This window comes from Natator depressus, chromosome 11, assembly GCF_965152275.1.
Source record: "Natator depressus isolate rNatDep1 chromosome 11, rNatDep2.hap1, whole genome shotgun sequence".
Lineage (NCBI taxonomy): Eukaryota > Metazoa > Chordata > Testudines > Cheloniidae > Natator > Natator depressus.
The window spans coordinates 26326466-26344844 of NC_134244.1; the positions used below are offsets into that span (position 1 = coordinate 26326466).

The window sequence follows — 18379 nt, forward strand, 5'->3', positions numbered from 1 at the left end:
TAAGCACTTCTATCCGTCCTTTTGCAGTAACATCTCCTGTTTTGGGTTCAGAATCACTTCCTAGTTTTTCCCAGTAAGTGATAAAGATAAGTGGCAGTCCAAAAGCTTATAGCCTTATCGCTCCTGATTTATTGAGTGGCCAGTTCAAATTTCAGTGTGTGAGAAGAGGAAAATAAGATAGAAAAGCAAAGGCTGTGCTTATCAACTTGGGGCATATCCTTCATACTAATGGAACTTCTAAAAAGTGGAGAATAGGTTGGAATTCACTGTTTATCCAAATGGTTATGCACATTTCCTTCCTGTAACTGGTTTCTCTGCCCTTCACAGAATGCGCAAAGGATTAAGACTTTTTGTGCCACGCCTCTCGCATTTCTCTTTGAATAAAGTGGCTATTATGCTGAAGTTTAGCAAAATTAAGTAGTGTTGAAAGATTAGGAACGAACCAGTGGTATTTATAAGGCACCTATCACCTTGGTATCTAAGGGCCTGTATAATGTCACCATCTTTCAGTGCATAGGTTTGATCAGCAAAATTGTCATAGCATGAATCCAAGGCTCAATGATTTAAGCATCATTTAATAGCTGGGTACATGTTACCACAGCCAGCTTTTGAGACTGTCTTTCTGGTTGATTTATTTTTTTCTTCAGTGTGTTAGATGTGTTTTCAGAGAGAACGTCACTGCAGACACATAGCAAAAAACAATTAACTATGGGGATGTGACTGAGTGAGACAGAACATGTACAAACAAGGGTTTGGGTTTTTTACTAATTACAATTGCTTTCTTTTAGTCACATGAACTATGCCTTAACTCATTGTGATGGTTCCCCCCCCCCCCTTTTACAATCAGTTCAATTTTGGCTGATGTGAAATGATTATGGACAGTAAAGTGAGGTGTGATAGAGGTACTGTTTCACACTAGATAATCACTTTTGTGAAACCATCAGATTCCCACATACCAATTACATCCCAAATTCATGCCTTTCTGTCAACTAATGTAATTCATTAATTTAAAGTTACTTAAACAGTAATGATATATGTATATTTTCAGGCATACGTGCATATTTACTTATACTATAATTTACCCTACATGTTCTTATGTGAGGAGAAAGTTTACAACAGTGTCTGCAAAAATTTTACTGACTTTTTGTTTAAATTCTATTTCCAGGCAAGAGAACTTCAGACCCTCCACAACCTACGAAAACTCTTTGTTCAAGACCTCACCACTCGAGTCAAAAAAGTAAGTTCAAATCTTACTTGGATTTTATTTTAACACAATCTCCCTCCTTCCCCCAGTAAAAATCTTGCCAGGCTATCATATTGCTTAGTGTATATAATTCCTGGTGTAAATCCAGCAGACTTGTAATTTATTTATCAATGTTCTTATACCATGCCCAGTTACCTTGGTTTCTGGGAGCCTGAGAGCTTGCTGTCCCCCTGCTGGTTGTACACTGGGGGAGTGGGATTTGGAGTGCTCTCAGATCTGTCTAGGAAAATCAAATTGTGCTTCAGCTCCTGTTTTGAGGCTTTTTCCTCTAACTAGTTATTCAGTGAAATGGGTTGATCTCACTTATCAGTTCACAGAGTAGCAGTTGTATTAGTCTGTATCCGCAAAAAGAAAAGGAGTACTTGTGGCACCTTAGAGACTAACAAATTTATTTGAGCATAAGCTTTCGGGAGCTACAGCTCACTTAGCTCACTACATCCGATGAAGTGAGCTGTAGCTCACGAAAGCTTATGCTCAAATAAATTTGTTAGTCTCTAAGGTGCCGCAAGTACTCCTTTTCTTATCAGTTCAGTTACTGACTCAGAGTTTAGTGAACCAGAACTGCCCAAACTCACACCTAAAACTTGTGCTGACCTGAGCCAGAATTGTGGGCTGTGGTTCTTTTTTATGGTTCAAAACTCCTCATCCTTTCCCCAGGCAAAATAAATTTGAGAAATTCATTGTGCACCTCCGACATATGATTTTTAGCAGAATTTAAGGTATTTTTTATCACAGACAAACTGAAATTTTTGTCAACATGAAAGCTAGTCAAAAGGTTTCACAGCACTCCCCTTTCTGGATCCTTAAGGTTTTTTTGTGATAGTTTTTATTTGTTTAATTTCCATGTTGAGGGAATGTAGCTGTTGAGAACACAAAATGAACAGAAAAAGCAATGTCTTTTTGACCTGTTTGTTGAGAACTAGTCTCTCTTTGGGGAACTTACAAGACCCCCAACAAAACCCTAGCTTTCCCCTCTCCCTGGGTTCAAAGGCTTTGCTCTAATTCTATAATTTGTTCTCTGTGCAGAGTGTTGAACTGGACAGCGATGATGGAGGAGGAAGTGCTGCTCAGAAGCAGAAAATTTCCTTTCTTGAGAACAACCTGGAGCAGCTTACAAAGGTTCACAAACAGGTGGGACTAATACCTCTGGCTTCGATTTTAGCAGTCACTCTTTAAATAGAAAGTGGGCTCGTCTAGTAGTTTTTCTTCAGTTAATTTTTAACCATGGTCTTCGCTGAAATTCTAGCCCTAGGAGAATCCTGTTAACTTGTTACTATTTTATATTATTCCAAATCACATTTTTAATTGACCTTTTTTGATGGATGATTTTGTAATTAATTGAGACTAATTATCTATATAATTACCCCAGGATAGTTTATTGACGGTAGTTTGCCTCAGATATTGTTAGATTGATTGAAATAATGTTTAAATTGCCAAAATACCCATGATATTCAGTTAAAATTCATTGCATCAGGAGTGAATCGGAGTCTGAGTTGGTCTCCTGTACTCAGTGTTTGTGTAATGAATGCATGTGTCATGAATATGTGATGCTTGGCATAAATATACATTTGTGTATATTTATGCCAGTCTAATGTGCTTTGGTAATTGTTTGGGCAAGACTTTGTCAATGTGCCAGTACAACATTTTAAAAAAACAAAACTGATAGTTATCTTCAGTGCCCTTTTATGTAGGGACTAGAGATGAATAAAGCCCCCCTTTTGTGTGCACACACACAAACACACACATCCCTCATTGGGCCCGTCCCTTTGTTCCCCCCTGCTCTCCTCTGTTTCTGGCTCTGTGACTGTTCTTTCCTGTCTCTAGACGGGTTTGCTGGTATGACCTATCTTGCCAACAGTGGTTCCTGTTTTGAGGGAGAAATCTGGAACTGCCAGCAGGGGGAAGTGGAGTGCAGTATGGAAGAGAAGATGTAGGGTTCTCTGTGCAGGTTAAGGATGGGTTCCTCCCAAGAGTCCTGATGCTAGCCCAGCTCCTGGCAGCCAGAAACCCATCCGCCCTCTGTGATGGGGAATGCCCACTCGCTTCCAGTAGATCATCTGAAACCGCAGAAAACTAGGTGTTCCCCCTATGTTAAATATCTGTGGGTAGCCAGAGTGCTGAGGGTTAATGAATTCATTGTTGCTTGATCATTTTTTCCCCTTTGTGAGGTTTCAGCAGCAGCAGACTGATTCAACAAGCTCTAAATCCTTACTGAGGTAGGAAGAAAGAGCTGACAGGAAATGGGAGACTAGGCTCTGTTTCACATGCATTTAACCACTGATGATGGTACAGTTCAAGAAGGTAGTGCTGAAGGCAGTCTAATACATGAAACAGTCTTGTTGTTAGTAGCATGAAGTTTAAGGATATGGAACACAAAGAGCATCTCTAGTTTGATCTTGTATGAATCTGGACAACAAGCTATGCTTGCTGATTTATTTATCTTTGAAATTAAATTTAGGCAGATTTATTTCCTAAAGATGGTGTTGAGGTTTACAAATTAAACACAGCTGTCACTGAAAGAGGTTTGACTCTTGCTTTCCTTGCATATCCAAAACTTTCATTACTGGACTCCTCTTTGAGCAGCACTGTGTAGCTCAAAAGCTTCTCTCTCTCCAACAGAAGTAGGTCCAATAAAAGATATTACCTCACCCACCTTGTCTCTCTAGTATCCTGGGACCAACACAGCTATTAAAACACAGCATACAAAACTTTCAGGTTTTCGGTGGAAGAACAAGGGAATACCAAACCCTAAATCATTATAGTTGAAAAAGCCTCCTCTTTCCTGTGTACTTTACAATGAATTTTACAGAACCCTATTTGTTTCGCCCCAGTACATTTCTGTAAGGATGACAGTGAAATCTTCTATCCCCGCGTGTCATGATGGCTTATCCACTAGACCATATGGCTTTGCAAAAGGAGTAATACCATTTCTTCTTATTCCTACTACAGTTGGTACGTGATAATGCAGATCTTCGTTGTGAGCTTCCTAAGCTGGAAAAACGACTTCGAGCTACAGCAGAGAGAGTTAAGACTCTGGAGAGTGCACTGAAGGAAGCTAAGGAGAATGCCATGCGGGACCGCAAACGCTACCAGCAGGAGGTAGATCGCATTAAAGAGGCTGTAAGAGCCAAGAACATGGCAAGGAGAGCACACTCTGCTCAGATTGGTAAGGACATAAAGCAAACAAGGTATTGGGTTGTTCACAAACTTTGTGTAGGTTTTAAAAGTGCTGTGATAGTAGAAGGCTTCCAGGGCAAACTATGGATTCCCAGCTGTAATTCACCAGTGCACCCTTCCTTACAGGAAGGACACTTCCATGGGTGGCGGGTAATGAAGGCTGGGGAAGGCTAAGCCTCTCCAAATCTCCGCTAATGCTCCCTGCCGCAGCCCTGGGGCCAGGCCACGGTTGGGCTCAGGGCTCCTTAAGGTGCCCCAGGCTAGGGGCTCCTCCGGACTGCTCTGGGTGACCAGGACTCGGGGCTCCTCTGGACTGCTCCGGGTACCAGAGGGTTGGCCGGGGGGCTCGGGGCTGCTCTGGGCGCCAGCTAGGAGGCTTGGAGGGTGGAGTGGGGCTTCTGGCAGAGTGGGGCGGGGCCTCCGGCTGAAGGGCTGAGGCAAGGGAATAGCCTCCCGAACAGGATGTGCACGCCCCACCCAGGGACACTTCAGGGACCTCACTTTTGTAGAACATAACCCACCTGAAGGATAAAGCTCCTCAGATATTTGTTTACTGATTTAGATAGGTCATTAGAAGTACATAAGACACATTAAGCTTTCTTAAGTTGGACTGTCTCTTCTGTCCCCCTTGTTGCTCTTCCTCCCTTTCTCATCCTCTCACTTCTGTACACACTTTATTTTAAAATGTAATTACTGTGCAGCTTGGGGATGTCTGGTGTTACCAGAGCACTGGACAGACTGCACACACAGCCACGTAGTGTTTAAAGTGGAATTCATTGTGGAACCGTTTTCAAATTTTGTGGTGGAGCACACCAGAAAACCTGAGGGGGCAGCAGGGAGCACATGTATTTAAATGCTTTCATTCTGCCTTCTCCAGAAAGTCCCCCAAAGATACCTTCTCCTCTCCTCCATAGTAGTGGGCACATGCAAGTACCTGGCTGGCCAAGCCAAGCAGTGGTCACCATGTACAGTCTTCCCCACTCAGCTACACTGAGAAGCCCTTTTTCCAGAAGCAGAATGTAGGAAGTGGTTGTATAGAGGGATGATCGCTGGCAGAAAACGGGTGCAAATGATCATCTTTGCAGCATGTGGCTGTTGGCAGGGTGAGGGAAGTTGCCACTTTCCCCACAGCCAGAATTTGGCCCAAACTATTGTAGATGTCAGGAAATGCCTAGAACAGTTACTTTTATAACAGTACAGTGATGTGCTAGAGCAGAAAGTGAGTGCTAAATTTTGTTTTGATTTTCACACTACAGCCAAGCCTATCCGCCCTGGCCATTACCCAGCATCTTCTCCAACAGCTGTTCATGCTATCCGAGGAGGAGGAGGAATGTCAAACAACAGTTACTGCCAGAACATGAAATAAACAGTGAGTTCAAGATGACTTTTAAATCTGTTGCTGTTCAACATTCACTCCTTTTTATTTCCCATTCTTGTTTTTAGAAAACCTGTGAAGGCTTTTGTATGGAATCTATTTTTCTGGTGGTTTAGTTATGAAGAACATTAATAACCATTGTAGTGAGAAGGAATGCACTGTCAGAACACTTTGCAAGCTGCTGGTTTAGATTATCTGCTCTCTTTCATTATGCCCAGACCTGAAGAAGAGTTCTGTGTAGCTCAAAAGCTTGTCTCTCTCACCAACAGAATTTGGTCCAATAAAATATATTACCGCTCCCACCTTGTCTCTCTGGGAATAACACAGCTACAACAACGTGCAAGCAACCTTCCCATTGTGGATGTTTATGTAAACTGAACTGTTACAAATATAAGCTAAATTAGGGTTTACTTTTGTACATTCCATATGTTATATAGAGAGGATTCCCCATGTACAGTGGTTGCCCTTGCAAACTTTCCATTTTTTGCTTTGGATAATATAATGTGTCCTCACTGTTTGCAATATTCCCTATATTTATATATTATATAATATTCCAGCATCTTGCAAAGTGTTCTGACAGTGCATTCCTTCTCACTACAATGGTTATGTAGCTGAAAAGTTTAAGAGCAACTATTTTGTGTGTGTGCCCTTGCACACATGCAGAAACAGGCTGTTCAGTGATTCTAGATGCTTGGGTGATGAAGATGTCTACTGGACCCCATTCAGAATGTGAACTTTGAGAAGCAAATCTCATGCCATAAAGGTGAGAAACCACTTGAGAGATGGAGACATTTGGTAGGTCATTCCTGTAGCAATACAGGCCTAGCTTAAAGCATGTACAGTCAATGCTGCTTATGGAAAGTGGCATTCCAAAGGGGAACAAAAAGCAGCAATTTGGAAACTTTGTAGGATTTACAAAAACTGGTGTCTTATAAAAATGCTGATGAAAAGTGTTCTTGATGCAAAATGAAGGAAGGTGAAATTAGGCAATTGCTCTTTGATTAGCTTTGGCTTTATCCAGTACTGAATTAAGGTGGCTGTAATTCCAGACAGCCGGCAAGCAGAACAAGTTTCAGAGAGAACCATCCTCTGTTTTAATCCTCTGCAGCTGTTACACAGCAATGTTCAATTTCTTGCACCACATTCTACCAAACTCAATAACACGAGCAGCTAGAGCAGTGGTAGTAGTTGTAAAGAGAAGGGAGAACAATATGGCAGTGGGCTAATGCCTCAGCCACGCTGCCATTTAGCCGGAGGAAGGGGATCGGTGTTGGCCAACATGCTGAGATTAGCTGTATGTTTTTGCTAGGAAAGTGAAAGAGGAATTGGGTTGTTTACATTAGAACCGGGTGGGAAACAATTTTGTAATCCTGCAAAAATGTTGGAGATTTAAAAAAATGTTCCCATGCCAAATTGGGATGCAGAATCAAAATTGCAAATTTTCACAAACAAAAATCCAAAAGGTAATTGGTTTGGGTCAATCAAAACATTTTGTTTTGATAATTTTGAAATGTTTTATTTTGAATTTGACCATATTTTTTACTATTTACCATATTTTACCATATTTTTTAGCAGATGTTTTGAACCAGAAAACCAGAATTTTTGTTTTGAAAATGTCAAACTGAAACATTCTGATAACTTCAAAGTCTTTAAGTTGAAAATTTTTCATCAAAAACGACCCTTTCCTATGAAAAAGGTTGTTCTGATGAACTGGCATTTTCTGATGGAAAACATGTTGTGTTCAGAAAAAAAATTCCACCCAGCTCTAGTTCATGTATTATGATTTTCATTGATGTTTAGTGGTGGTGAAGATCTTACTGCATTGTAAACAAAGGCGTGAATGGCAAAGCTGACTTTCAGGAAGGCTTTTTTCCCCCTAGGATCATACAATACAAGCAACGTTCAGGATATGCAATAGAGGCAATTACGCTACATCAAGCATCGCTGCAGTTTTAACACACGTGCATTTTGATTAAGAAACTAGAACAATAAAAAATCAACATGACACATGTCAAATGGATTAAAATTTGGCTAACTGATAGGTCTCCATGTTCTAGTAACTGAGAAATTATCATTGAGTGTTTCTAGATGCAGGGTCCAACCTCAGAGATTGGTTGTCCTTATGCTACCTAACATAAAATCATTGCTGATGAAGTTTGCAGATGACCCAAATATTGGGGGAGTGGTGAATAATGAAGAGGACAGGTCACTGATGCAGAGCAATCTGGAGTGCTTGGTAAACTGGGTGCAAGCAAATGTTTTGTGTTTTAGTAAGGTCAAATGTAAAATAATACATCTAAGAACAAAGAGTATAGGCCATACTTACAGAATGGGGGACTCTCTCATGGGAAGCACTGACTGAAAAAGAGTTCGGGGTCATGGTGGTTAATCAGCTAACATGAGCTCACAATGTGATGCTGTGGACAAAAGGGCTGCTTATAGTTACACTAATATCTAGCTCTTGTATAGCATTTTTCATCAGTAGATCTCAAAGTGCTTCACAAAGGGAGGTCAGTGTCATTATCCCCAGTTTACAGAAGGAGAAACTGAGGCAAGGAGGTGAAGTAATTTGTCCAAGGTGTCACAGCAGGCCAGAGGCAGAACCAGGAACAGAACCCAAGTCCTAGTCCAGTTCTCTATCCACTGAGACACACTGTCTGCTCCACAGAGCAATCCTTGGGTGTACAAACGGGGAAATACTGAGCAGGCACAGAAAAGTTATATTACCTCTGCATTTGTCATTGTTGGTGACTGCTATTGGTTGCTATTGGTTGGTACTGATCACTGTGTCCATTTCTAGTGTCCACAATTCAAGAAAGATGTTGAAAAATTGGAGAGGGCTCAGAGAAGAGCCATAAGAATTATTAAAGGACTGGAAAACCTGCCTTTATAGACTCAATCTATTTAGCCTATCCTAGAAAAGGTTAAGGGGTGACTTGATCAGTGTCTTACGAATACCTGTATGGGGAACAGAAATTTAGTAATAGTGGTCTTTTCCTTCTAGCAGACACAAATATACCAAGATTCCATGGCTGGAAGTTGAAGCTGGATAAATTCAGAATGGAAATAATGGCACAGATTTTTGTCAGTGAGGATAGTTAGCCATTGGAACACCTAATTAAGGGCTGTGGTGGATTCTCCATCACTGGAAATATTTAAATCAAGACTGGATGTTTTTCTAAAAGATATGCTCTAATTCGACTCTAGCTATTGCATGTGAAACAGGTATTAATTCAGGGAAGTCCTATGGCTTGTGTTATGCAGGAGATCAGAGTAGGTGATCACAGTGGTCCCTTCTGACCCTAAAATGCATGCATCTGTGAAGCCTAATCCTTTAATCAGTTTGCTGGCTTTAAATGTTTCCTCTCCTCTCCTTTTTCTCAGCTTTGCCTAAGCATTTATCTCTGTGTACAGCTTTGATATGTTCATGTGGCTTTTTCCTCATCTAGGAATTTTTCTCTGTATATTTAGATTGTGGCTAAATATCCCAACTCAGATATAGTTTGTTCATACGTTCTTCATTGATTTACGTTAGCTCCTTGAATGTGAAGCTAGTTAAAAACATTTGCCAAGCAGTGAGAACCATGAAAGTACTTCAATATTTGTGCACCAGGTGGAGCCAGTATGACGCTCCTGAAAATGTTTTTTTAAAGGAATTGCTCATGAAGGGAGGAAATGTGGTTGGTTGGAGCCCCCCTCCCCCTTTTTGTGTGCATGACTGCTTCACAAATTTGTTCCCTATAAAGGCTGGAAATTCCTAGCCATCTGATTATCCCCCTTTCTCAGCAGATTCATCATCTTTAAACTCTAGTAAATGTGGCCTGGATTGCGCTGGGACAGTGTGCTGACGACTTCACATGGTTAACTCCATGCTGATGTTGATGTTAATACATAAGTTTTTTGTAAATATATTATTCGCTTTTTTATATTTTCTACATTTTCCTGGCAGATTTCAACTGAAAAACTATTAGCTAACAGTTTAAATTAGTCACGAGGATTTCAAATGAGCAAAGGGGCTTCTACTCGGAGGACCAGCAATGTATCCTCTCTAGCATATTTTGTAACGCACGGTCTCCTAAAAGTGCTTTATTTCTTTGAAATTTTAAAATTCTAATTATTATTTTAGGCAGTTAGTAGCTTTACTTAACTGTACAGTTCCATCACACTGACTAAAATGACTTGGACTCTAGCCAGGTGCCTATCAATTGTGGAAGAGGCTGGGGGATGGTTACGTTCTGTCCAGTGATTTTGACTTTTTCCCCTCCCTTAAGAACGGCTCTTATTCTGCTATTTTGTGGCTCTTCTCTGGTTTGTTTTTGAAAGTTTGCTGTTTCCTTTAGGCACTAAGCATTCTTGGATACTGTGTGGTTTTTGCTGAGAATGTTTCTTGTCATACATGCATGCAAACCATTCGTCTAATCACATTAAAGCTATGTAATATCCTGTGTGGGTTGTTTTTGCTGCTTGTGTTTGCCTTGAACCCTGTGGCTACAGGCAGCAAATTTTTGCTATAGATGAAATGGGCAAGCCTTTGCTGGAGTTTTTCATGTATTAGCTCATTCTTAATTGAAGTTTGCTTTTTGGTCTTGCCAGCAACATAACCTAAGAACTTCATTGTATTGTCATCGACACATAAGTACAAAGGAAAAGTGTTCAGTAAGAGGCACATAAGAAGTTCTACAACAAGAACTATTCTGGGAAGAAGAAACTGTATCAGTATATAATGAGTGAGCCTTTAGGAAATCATCTGCACAAAAGTACAATAATAAATGGCAAAATCAAATCTGCTACAAAGCAGGTGCAAGAAGCCCTCAAACAAACTGAACTGCAGAAGCGGTCATCTTCTCAGAGACACCCTGTTCAATGCTTCCATGTTGCAGGAGCACACTATTGCTAAACACCCTGTATCAACAGACCTCGGAACTAAATCTGGCTGAAACTGGAAATTTCCTGCAAAGAGATCCTGAAATTTTTAAATTTTGGACACACTGACACATGACGTTTCTGAAATAAAACATGTCCCCTGGATCAGCAGCTGTGCATGAAATTGAGGTGATTCTTGAAAGTTTGTCTAACCTGAAATGTCTTCACAAAACATTTTGGGTTCAACAAATCAGCATTTTTGACAAAACTGTCATATATGTTTTATATTAATTTTCTTTTCAAGTTTTTAATCTCACTAGAACAGAAAACCAGCACAGCTATGAGCAGGATTCTGTTTTGGTACTTGCATCATCCATAGAATTTTTATTTAATTTCCAGTTGCAGGACCAAATTCACTCTGTTACATCTATGCAACCCTATTAAAAATGGTACATGTGTAATATAAGGTAGTTTTTGATATGGGGAATATTTCTTAATGATCATTATGCTTGGGCCATAAAAGACATTATTTGAATTTCAGATCCTAGAATATGACAGTTAATAACTGGTCAGCTGAGTAACTTTGATCTGGAAGTCACTGACACAATAAATATGGAACTTCATGTTACCATATTTAGAGTTGCTACTTCAGAATATAACTATATGCTTTAAATTTTTTTCTTTTAACTCAATTATGTTGCCAAAATATAGGAGGGCAACTTCATTCTCCAGTCCATTAATATCCCTTGGTCAATTTACCAAATTATTTACTCTCTGAGATTACTTTGGCCCTGCAGCTAAGTGCTAGTACGCTGCAACCTGGCTGAGCAAGTGATTCCTGGCTAGATACAGTTGTCCAAATGCTTTGAGATATTTGGATGAAAGCCACTGCATAACTGTCAGTGTATTATTAAAATGGAATGTCTTGCACGGATACTCTCACAGATTATTTTCACAGCATAGCTGATAAATCATCACCATGGCACCCCATCATTTGAGTTGTTTTAGAACTTGTGAAATAAAATTGTGCCTTGCTGAACTTCCTTTATAATCTCTCAACAGCAACGAAACAGGAATGTGATTCTTACATGAACTGTTTATTATTAAGTGGCGTAGCCTACTCTGTCTCCGGAATGGAAATTTTATGACATGATGAGGGAAGTTATCTTAATAGTCCGTTGATCATTTCACACTAGAGATAATAGTTATTTATTGATGTTGGTCTGGTCATTGATGTTAACTTATTAATCACAGCATAGCAAAGCATTTGTTGGTAAGTCAGTGCTATTTTTGCCATTTCTACTAGCTCCAGTGGTACAACTGCTTATCCAAATGTGTGCAAGTATAAAAAACTAGATCTGGACAAAGAAACCAAGTCACTCAATCAAGACTTTGATTGCCCAATCATGGTCCCATTGTGCTAGAAGCTGTACACATCTAGTAGAAAGACAGTCTCTAGTTCAAGTTACTTAGCATATGACAAGACAGCAGGTGGAGGAAAGAAAGAAGGGGAATGAAGAGAAGAAGGGAACAGGGAAATAATTGGCATACATAGCAGTCATAGCAGACTAGCTGCTTAACCATTGTCAAGTGTTTTGTAAGCATCATGTCAGAGGTGTTAGGCCCTATTCACATTAGAGAAATTTGGAAAATGTGCAAACTTCAAATGTAGATGTGCTGCACTGATATGAAGTGGGTTTTTTTGCTGGTGTGGCTACTCCATTAATTTACTAGATAAGTATAACCGGTGTCGTCTTCACTTCACTGTGCACTGTGTCTGCACTAGTAAGTAAGTACATCAATGTAGTTACTCTGGTGCCAGTGTCTAATGAAGATAGAACATCAAGGAATTCAAAATTTCTACTTTGCTTCTACAATTACTTAACCACTTCTGAATCAATTCTTTTAATTACAAACTCAGAGTAGATCAAACTAAAGCTGTTCAAAATTTTTTTGAATTTCAACGAAATTTTCAGAATTTAAAAATTTTGACTTTTGGGGAAAAGTGTGTGGTGGGAGATTTTTGTTTTATTTATAAAAAATCTTCTCACCACGCATGCACACAGTCTCCTCCTTACTAGCTACAAATCAAACCCAAATACCAGAACTTGGTTGAGCATTTTAGTTTCTGTGATGCTTAGCCAGGGAATTTAAAGATACATGGCCAAGTTTAAAAACTACATTTAAAATAAAAGAATCTACTTGTGTTACTAAATGCAACTTAAGTTTGTTTTTTTTTTTAAACTGCAAATTTCAAATGGCTCATTTATTTTTCACCATTAATCTGGTGAAGAGGAGAAGGGATGGTTCAGGGGGTGAGAAGGAGGTTGTTGCATTTTGCTTGGTTTGGACAATGCTAATAGAGTAGTCAGTTTTCATTTTCTGCTTTTCATGCTGTCAAGCAATTGTCTAAGTTGCAAACACTGCAGGGAATGCTCAAACCTAAATGAGTTGTTTTCATGTGTTTTTTCAAGTTATAGAAATAATTTGTATTAATAGCAGCTTTTAAAAAAAGTGAATAAATAAAACAGAAAAAGTCAGGGCCTGACAGATTCTTGAAGTATGACCGAAGTAATTCACATTGTTGACTTTGAGCTGGGGGCTGAAGAAGAGAAAAAAATGTAGCAGTTCTTGTTTTGGGGGCATGCCCAGAGCAGTGTGGCACTATGGCCATTCATGGCTGCTCAGTGGCTTTTGGGGGGCTGTGACATCCAGGCATAGTTTAGAGCATTCCTGATTCTGCTCTAATTATAGCTGGGGCTGGATCTGCCTCCACAGTCCCAGGAATCAGGGGAGCAGAAAAGTATCACTGAGCAGAGCTCTGAGTGCTGCTGAGGATCTGAGCCACGGAGGGTCACGTGTGGAAAGCCAAAGGCTTTCACAACTCTCTCTCTCTCACAAACCACCTTGTTAGAGAGAAGCTTAATGAACACAAAAGCATTCCCCAAAACTTTGTTTGCTACCAGCACTACTACTCTGAGATACTGACCTGCAACCTGGAAATCATTCTCCAGATGATGATACACAAATAAGCAAACTGATGTGCTTGGAGCCCACTAACTGTGTGGAAATACCGAATAGACTAGCTAACGATAGGTAGGAAGCCTACAAATGTATTCAATTCTTCCTTGATGATATATGAATGTCTTCGTGTTTCAGTCTTCAAGGGGGCTTGTTCCCTGCTCCTCCCACTTTTTCTTGACATTTGCTGAAATTTGCATGACACCTTATTTAGTAAGAGGTGGGGAAATTCAAATGGAAATACTTTTACAATAGAAGTAATGCCACTCCGTGGTCTACTGGAATTATTAAAGCAATATGTGTTGGGATGTGTATGAATGACATATTGTGTAAACATAGGCTAGTCATGTATCTCTGTGCCTTTTCCTAATCCTGAAATCTGTGGTATGTTCCCAGCACCTCCCAATACTTACACAAGCTAGAACATTATTTAATCAACCAATAAAAAGCATATATTAAAAACTGCTCTGGTTAGTTGGCAAGAATTTACAAGCAGAGTGAATAGAAGCTGAAATACTGTCCTTGCATTTGTTTCAAAGCAAACTTAAAGAAAAAATTTCAGTGTTTTGGTATTGAAAACACAAGTAAAAAGAAGTATTGGCTCCATTGACTTTTTAATTGCGTTTTGGATAACAGCATTTATTCTTTTTTTGTTTACAATAACAAACTTACAAGAAAAAGTGAATAATTGGATTGCCTGGGAGCAGGACTTTGATCTTCCTCTAATCTCCAATTATTGTTATAACCAGGCATACAGAAAAGTATTAAATATATTAATTGGTTTAGTGATAAGCAAATGAAACCAGGAATTTTGATATATACATAATGGGAAACCTATTACATGATTTAAAATCAAATATTTTTCTTGGAAGCCAGTTCTTCCAAGTTGCTGTTTGTGAAATTATTTTAATGTACTTTAAGTAGCTCCCCCTTGTACTTGGCTGTTTTATATACCTTGAACTTTGTTTCCTTAAATTGTTTGTTTCCATTACTTGTGGTGGATAAGAAGGATGGAGGTTGAACAATCAGATGAGCCTCTCTATGTAAAGACATACATTGAACCTTTGGATGTGATTTCTTTTTCTTTATCCACATCCGGCTGTGGTTACAAACTCAAATACAGATACGTTCCTTACTGAATAAATTTAGACAAATGGGCTTGTTAGTAAAGATATCCCATTCTGAATTGTACATCTCTCTTGTTATATCCGTATACCTAGCAATAGAAGAGGTTGAGGGGAAAGGAGGAAAAAACAATTAAGTATTCTATGATGGTAAATGGTTCAATATTTAAATTATTATTATTATATCATTATATTATACATTATTATTATATTTCCGATGGAAAAGAATGATTTTCACCGTGGTTATTAATATCTTTATGTATTGTGCCAATTGTCTACTCGGGGCTTTAAAAATAGATAAAAAAAAATCCCCTGCCCTTGTAGCTTATTGTCTAAGGCCCCATCCTGCAAACGCTTAGACGCACATTTAACTTTAAGCATATGAGTAATCCCATATATGATATCTGGACTGCTCCTGTGCTTAAAGTTCTTTATGTGGGTAGTGTGTTTACAGGATTGGGCCCAATAAATGTTCCCTTGCTGACCTAAATGTTCACTAACTTTTTTTTTCTTTCTCTTTTCCTCTTTTGACAGGTCAGGCTCCACTTAGCATGTTAAAAGACAGACATTAATTCACTGATATTTTTTTTTCTTCAACTTGCTCTGCGTCCTGTCCATGTACTTTCTACAGCCATCTGCAGTGCACTGTTTTCAAATACTTTGAGCTTCATAGAATCTCCATGTGTACAGAAGTGTGTTCAGCTCAGCTCTTCTTTGGAAACCTGTACAATATCTGTAACATAGCCATCTAAGTAACAATAGAAGGTCTGCCATTCAAAATATCTTCCATTGACTTAATTTTACCCCTTGGCGCTGGTTAGGTTGGGGCTTCTCTGCTGGCACTGATGCTGTTTGAAGTACTCTGTGGAATCAGTAAATCCTGACTTCCGGCATCAAAGAGTTAATCATTCATTGACCAAGTGCCATCAAAGGCAGTTGATTGTGTTCTATCATGACTGATTTACTGTATAATATACATATTATTTTATATTTTTAGGAGATGAAAATGTGCTGCTATATGATTAAATTATTTTAAACACATTTTCTGAAGTAAATTTCCCCAAAGAAGCATTTTTAATATCCTGGTAAAATCTTTGGACCTGTATAAAAATATCCTTTACTATCATACCTGTTAAAGATCAAACTATGGAATGGAGAGAAATCTGTTAGTATAGCATTACGTTTTGGAGTTCAGTGATCACACAAACTAACATAACATCTGATCTGCTTGTAATTCTGCCTATGATGAGATGGGTATGCCCTTAATTTGATAGCTAGCCAGGAGTTTATAAGCACTGTTCATCATGAAATTCTGAAAGTTTTCAAAATGCTGCAGAAATCTTGGTTTGAAAAAAGTGAGATGCTTCCCCCGCCCATCATGTTTCTGGCAAGCCCTGATCAGTTCATATTGGAATTCAGAAATGGGAGCGAGTCGTCTCTTGGGTACCTAGAGAAAATTCTATTAAGTGCTCCTAAGAGAGCATGGGGGTACATTCTTCAATTGTGCTGTGGAAAGAGAATTTAGGAAGATGGCACATGTTAATACAGCATTGTGCAAAGGCAAAGAATGTAAATGATAAATTCATACTGGAACTTGATAATATTTAAGTCTGCCTCTGGATAACTTTAGCTCATTCAACCAGTAATGAGACTACTTGCCTTTTTTGCATTCTCTTTTAGTGCCAGATATGAAGTTTCCATCTTCACAACAGCGGGCACTGGACTCACCGTGGAAAAGCTAGGTTAGCAGGCCAAAGTCAAAGCTCTTATGTTGGATACCTACTGCTTTTGTTTCACATGTGAATATCAAACGGTCTTAAAGCAGTATAGATTTCAAGATGAGTAAAGCAAGATTATACCCCTTTAGTCTTGGTTGCTGCTGTTTATTCTTATTTAATGTTGGGGTTAGTTTTGGGGTTCTGAATGTGTCCTGTGTGTTGGTAGACATATATTTAAAAATATTTAACCTGCTATAGAGAATATCTAAAGATTCTGAATTTACTTCAGACATTTTTTTCTACAGAAATTATTTAGAAAGCTCTTAATTATAGCACAGTAAGTTGGATTTAATTTATTTTTTTTAAATGTTGCACTATTTTGGGGAGCATTTTGTTAAAAGTATTTAATAAAGACTTCAAATTTGCATTTAATTTATTTTGTATTTTCCTAAGTTTCATTTCTTTTATTTTTCTTTAAATATGTGCATAGGCACCACCAGGAAAATGAACTGTGAACTTGTCATATGCAATTTCCAGTAATGGGACTATTTCAAAGTTACCCTGTGCTATCTTAATAGCTGTGTATAGCTACAATGTGTATATGTAAAAAAGTATCAAATCTCCTCTTTTGTTTCCAAAAAACGTTGTCTGAGAGGAATGCCAATTATGAATTACTATCATTTTATTGTACATCAAACATTCTGTATTATTTCTTCATACATGGAAGTCCTATAACTGGACTACTGTAGAATATGTTTTTCCTGTATTCTTGATTTGAAATCTGTCACACAGCTATATTTAAAAATTTCTTCTAGCTTAAAAACAAAGCCCAGGTTCCACATCAGAACAAAAAGCAAAATCATCCTGTTATGCATAACAGTTTAGATAGTTCTCTTTAGTTTCATTGATGAGTTAGCTCTGATGTCTCTTAGATAATCATGCTAGTGCTGATCAGCCAGTCAGTCCATCTAGCTTAGATCACTTAAGTGTCTCAGAGTTAACTTTTAGATCCTGACTTTGATCACTTTATCACTGAAATGTTGAAGAGGTATATTATACTCTAATCCTCAAAATGAAGGATTGAAAATTTACATAATTTAAACTCATGAATGTGTTGCTATAATTTATACTGCTGCTAGTATCTTCCATTCTTAAGACTGTTCTAGGTAACAGTTTAATTTCATCCTACATAATTTGCATTCAACACTTTTGTACTACTTTTACAGTATCTTACATATTTTATACACAAATGGAAACGATGCCTCTGCTCATGAGCTCAAGCTCAAACTCAGAGCTCAAGTCTGTATTTTGCTATTTCAGTTAATGCTGTTGTGCTTCCTTCTTTCCTTTTTGAATGTCAAATTTCATATTTATTCTAGATGTTTGTTTGCAAGGAAACTGATTTAAATAATTTAGATTAAATTTCATATGTAAAACTTCATGCAGGACAAGTTTTACTACGATAATGGAGATACTTTCATGGATTGATTTGCAATATGGAACTAAAATGCACATTTTTCATTTTGCTACTAATTAACAGCATGTTCCTGCTCTGTTGTTTTTTTTACTAATGAGTTCTATTATCTTGTGTTTTATCCTTAAATTCATCATTTATTTATTGAAATGTGTTTTTTGTTTTGCTGAAAGGAAGGAATGCTTTAAAAGCTGGAAAGATCTTGGCTGATATGTGCAACCAAGTGTGTATTTCACCAAACAAGGGTGAGAATAGATTATCCTGAATGTATTGGAAACTTTTTTAAAAATAGATTCTTAAGTATGTTAATGTCTGTCTACAACAGACTTCTGAGTGACTTTTTTAAACTTCAATTTATGAACA

General features: G+C 38.3%; 1 protein-coding gene across 3 annotated transcripts in view; it reads left to right on the forward strand.

Annotated features, from left to right (window-relative positions):
- Window positions 1-16946, forward strand: part of KIF5C (kinesin family member 5C) — a 120133-nt gene extending 103187 nt beyond the window's left edge. For 2 of the 3 annotated variants that reach the window (XM_074967323.1, XM_074967325.1), the window contains exons 22-26: window positions 1166-1237; window positions 2291-2395; window positions 4214-4430; window positions 5698-5810; window positions 15359-16282. In XM_074967323.1, coding sequence (XP_074823424.1) covers window positions 1166-1237; window positions 2291-2395; window positions 4214-4430; window positions 5698-5807 — 504 coding nt within the window. In that variant the 3' untranslated portion in view covers window positions 5808-5810; window positions 15359-16282. Of the gene's footprint in view, window positions 1-1165; window positions 1238-2290; window positions 2396-4213; window positions 4431-5697; window positions 5811-15358; window positions 16283-16504 lie in introns of those variants that run through there. The other variant, XR_012641416.1, reaches the window with a different exon arrangement.
- Window positions 16947-18379: the final 1433 nt, after the last annotated feature.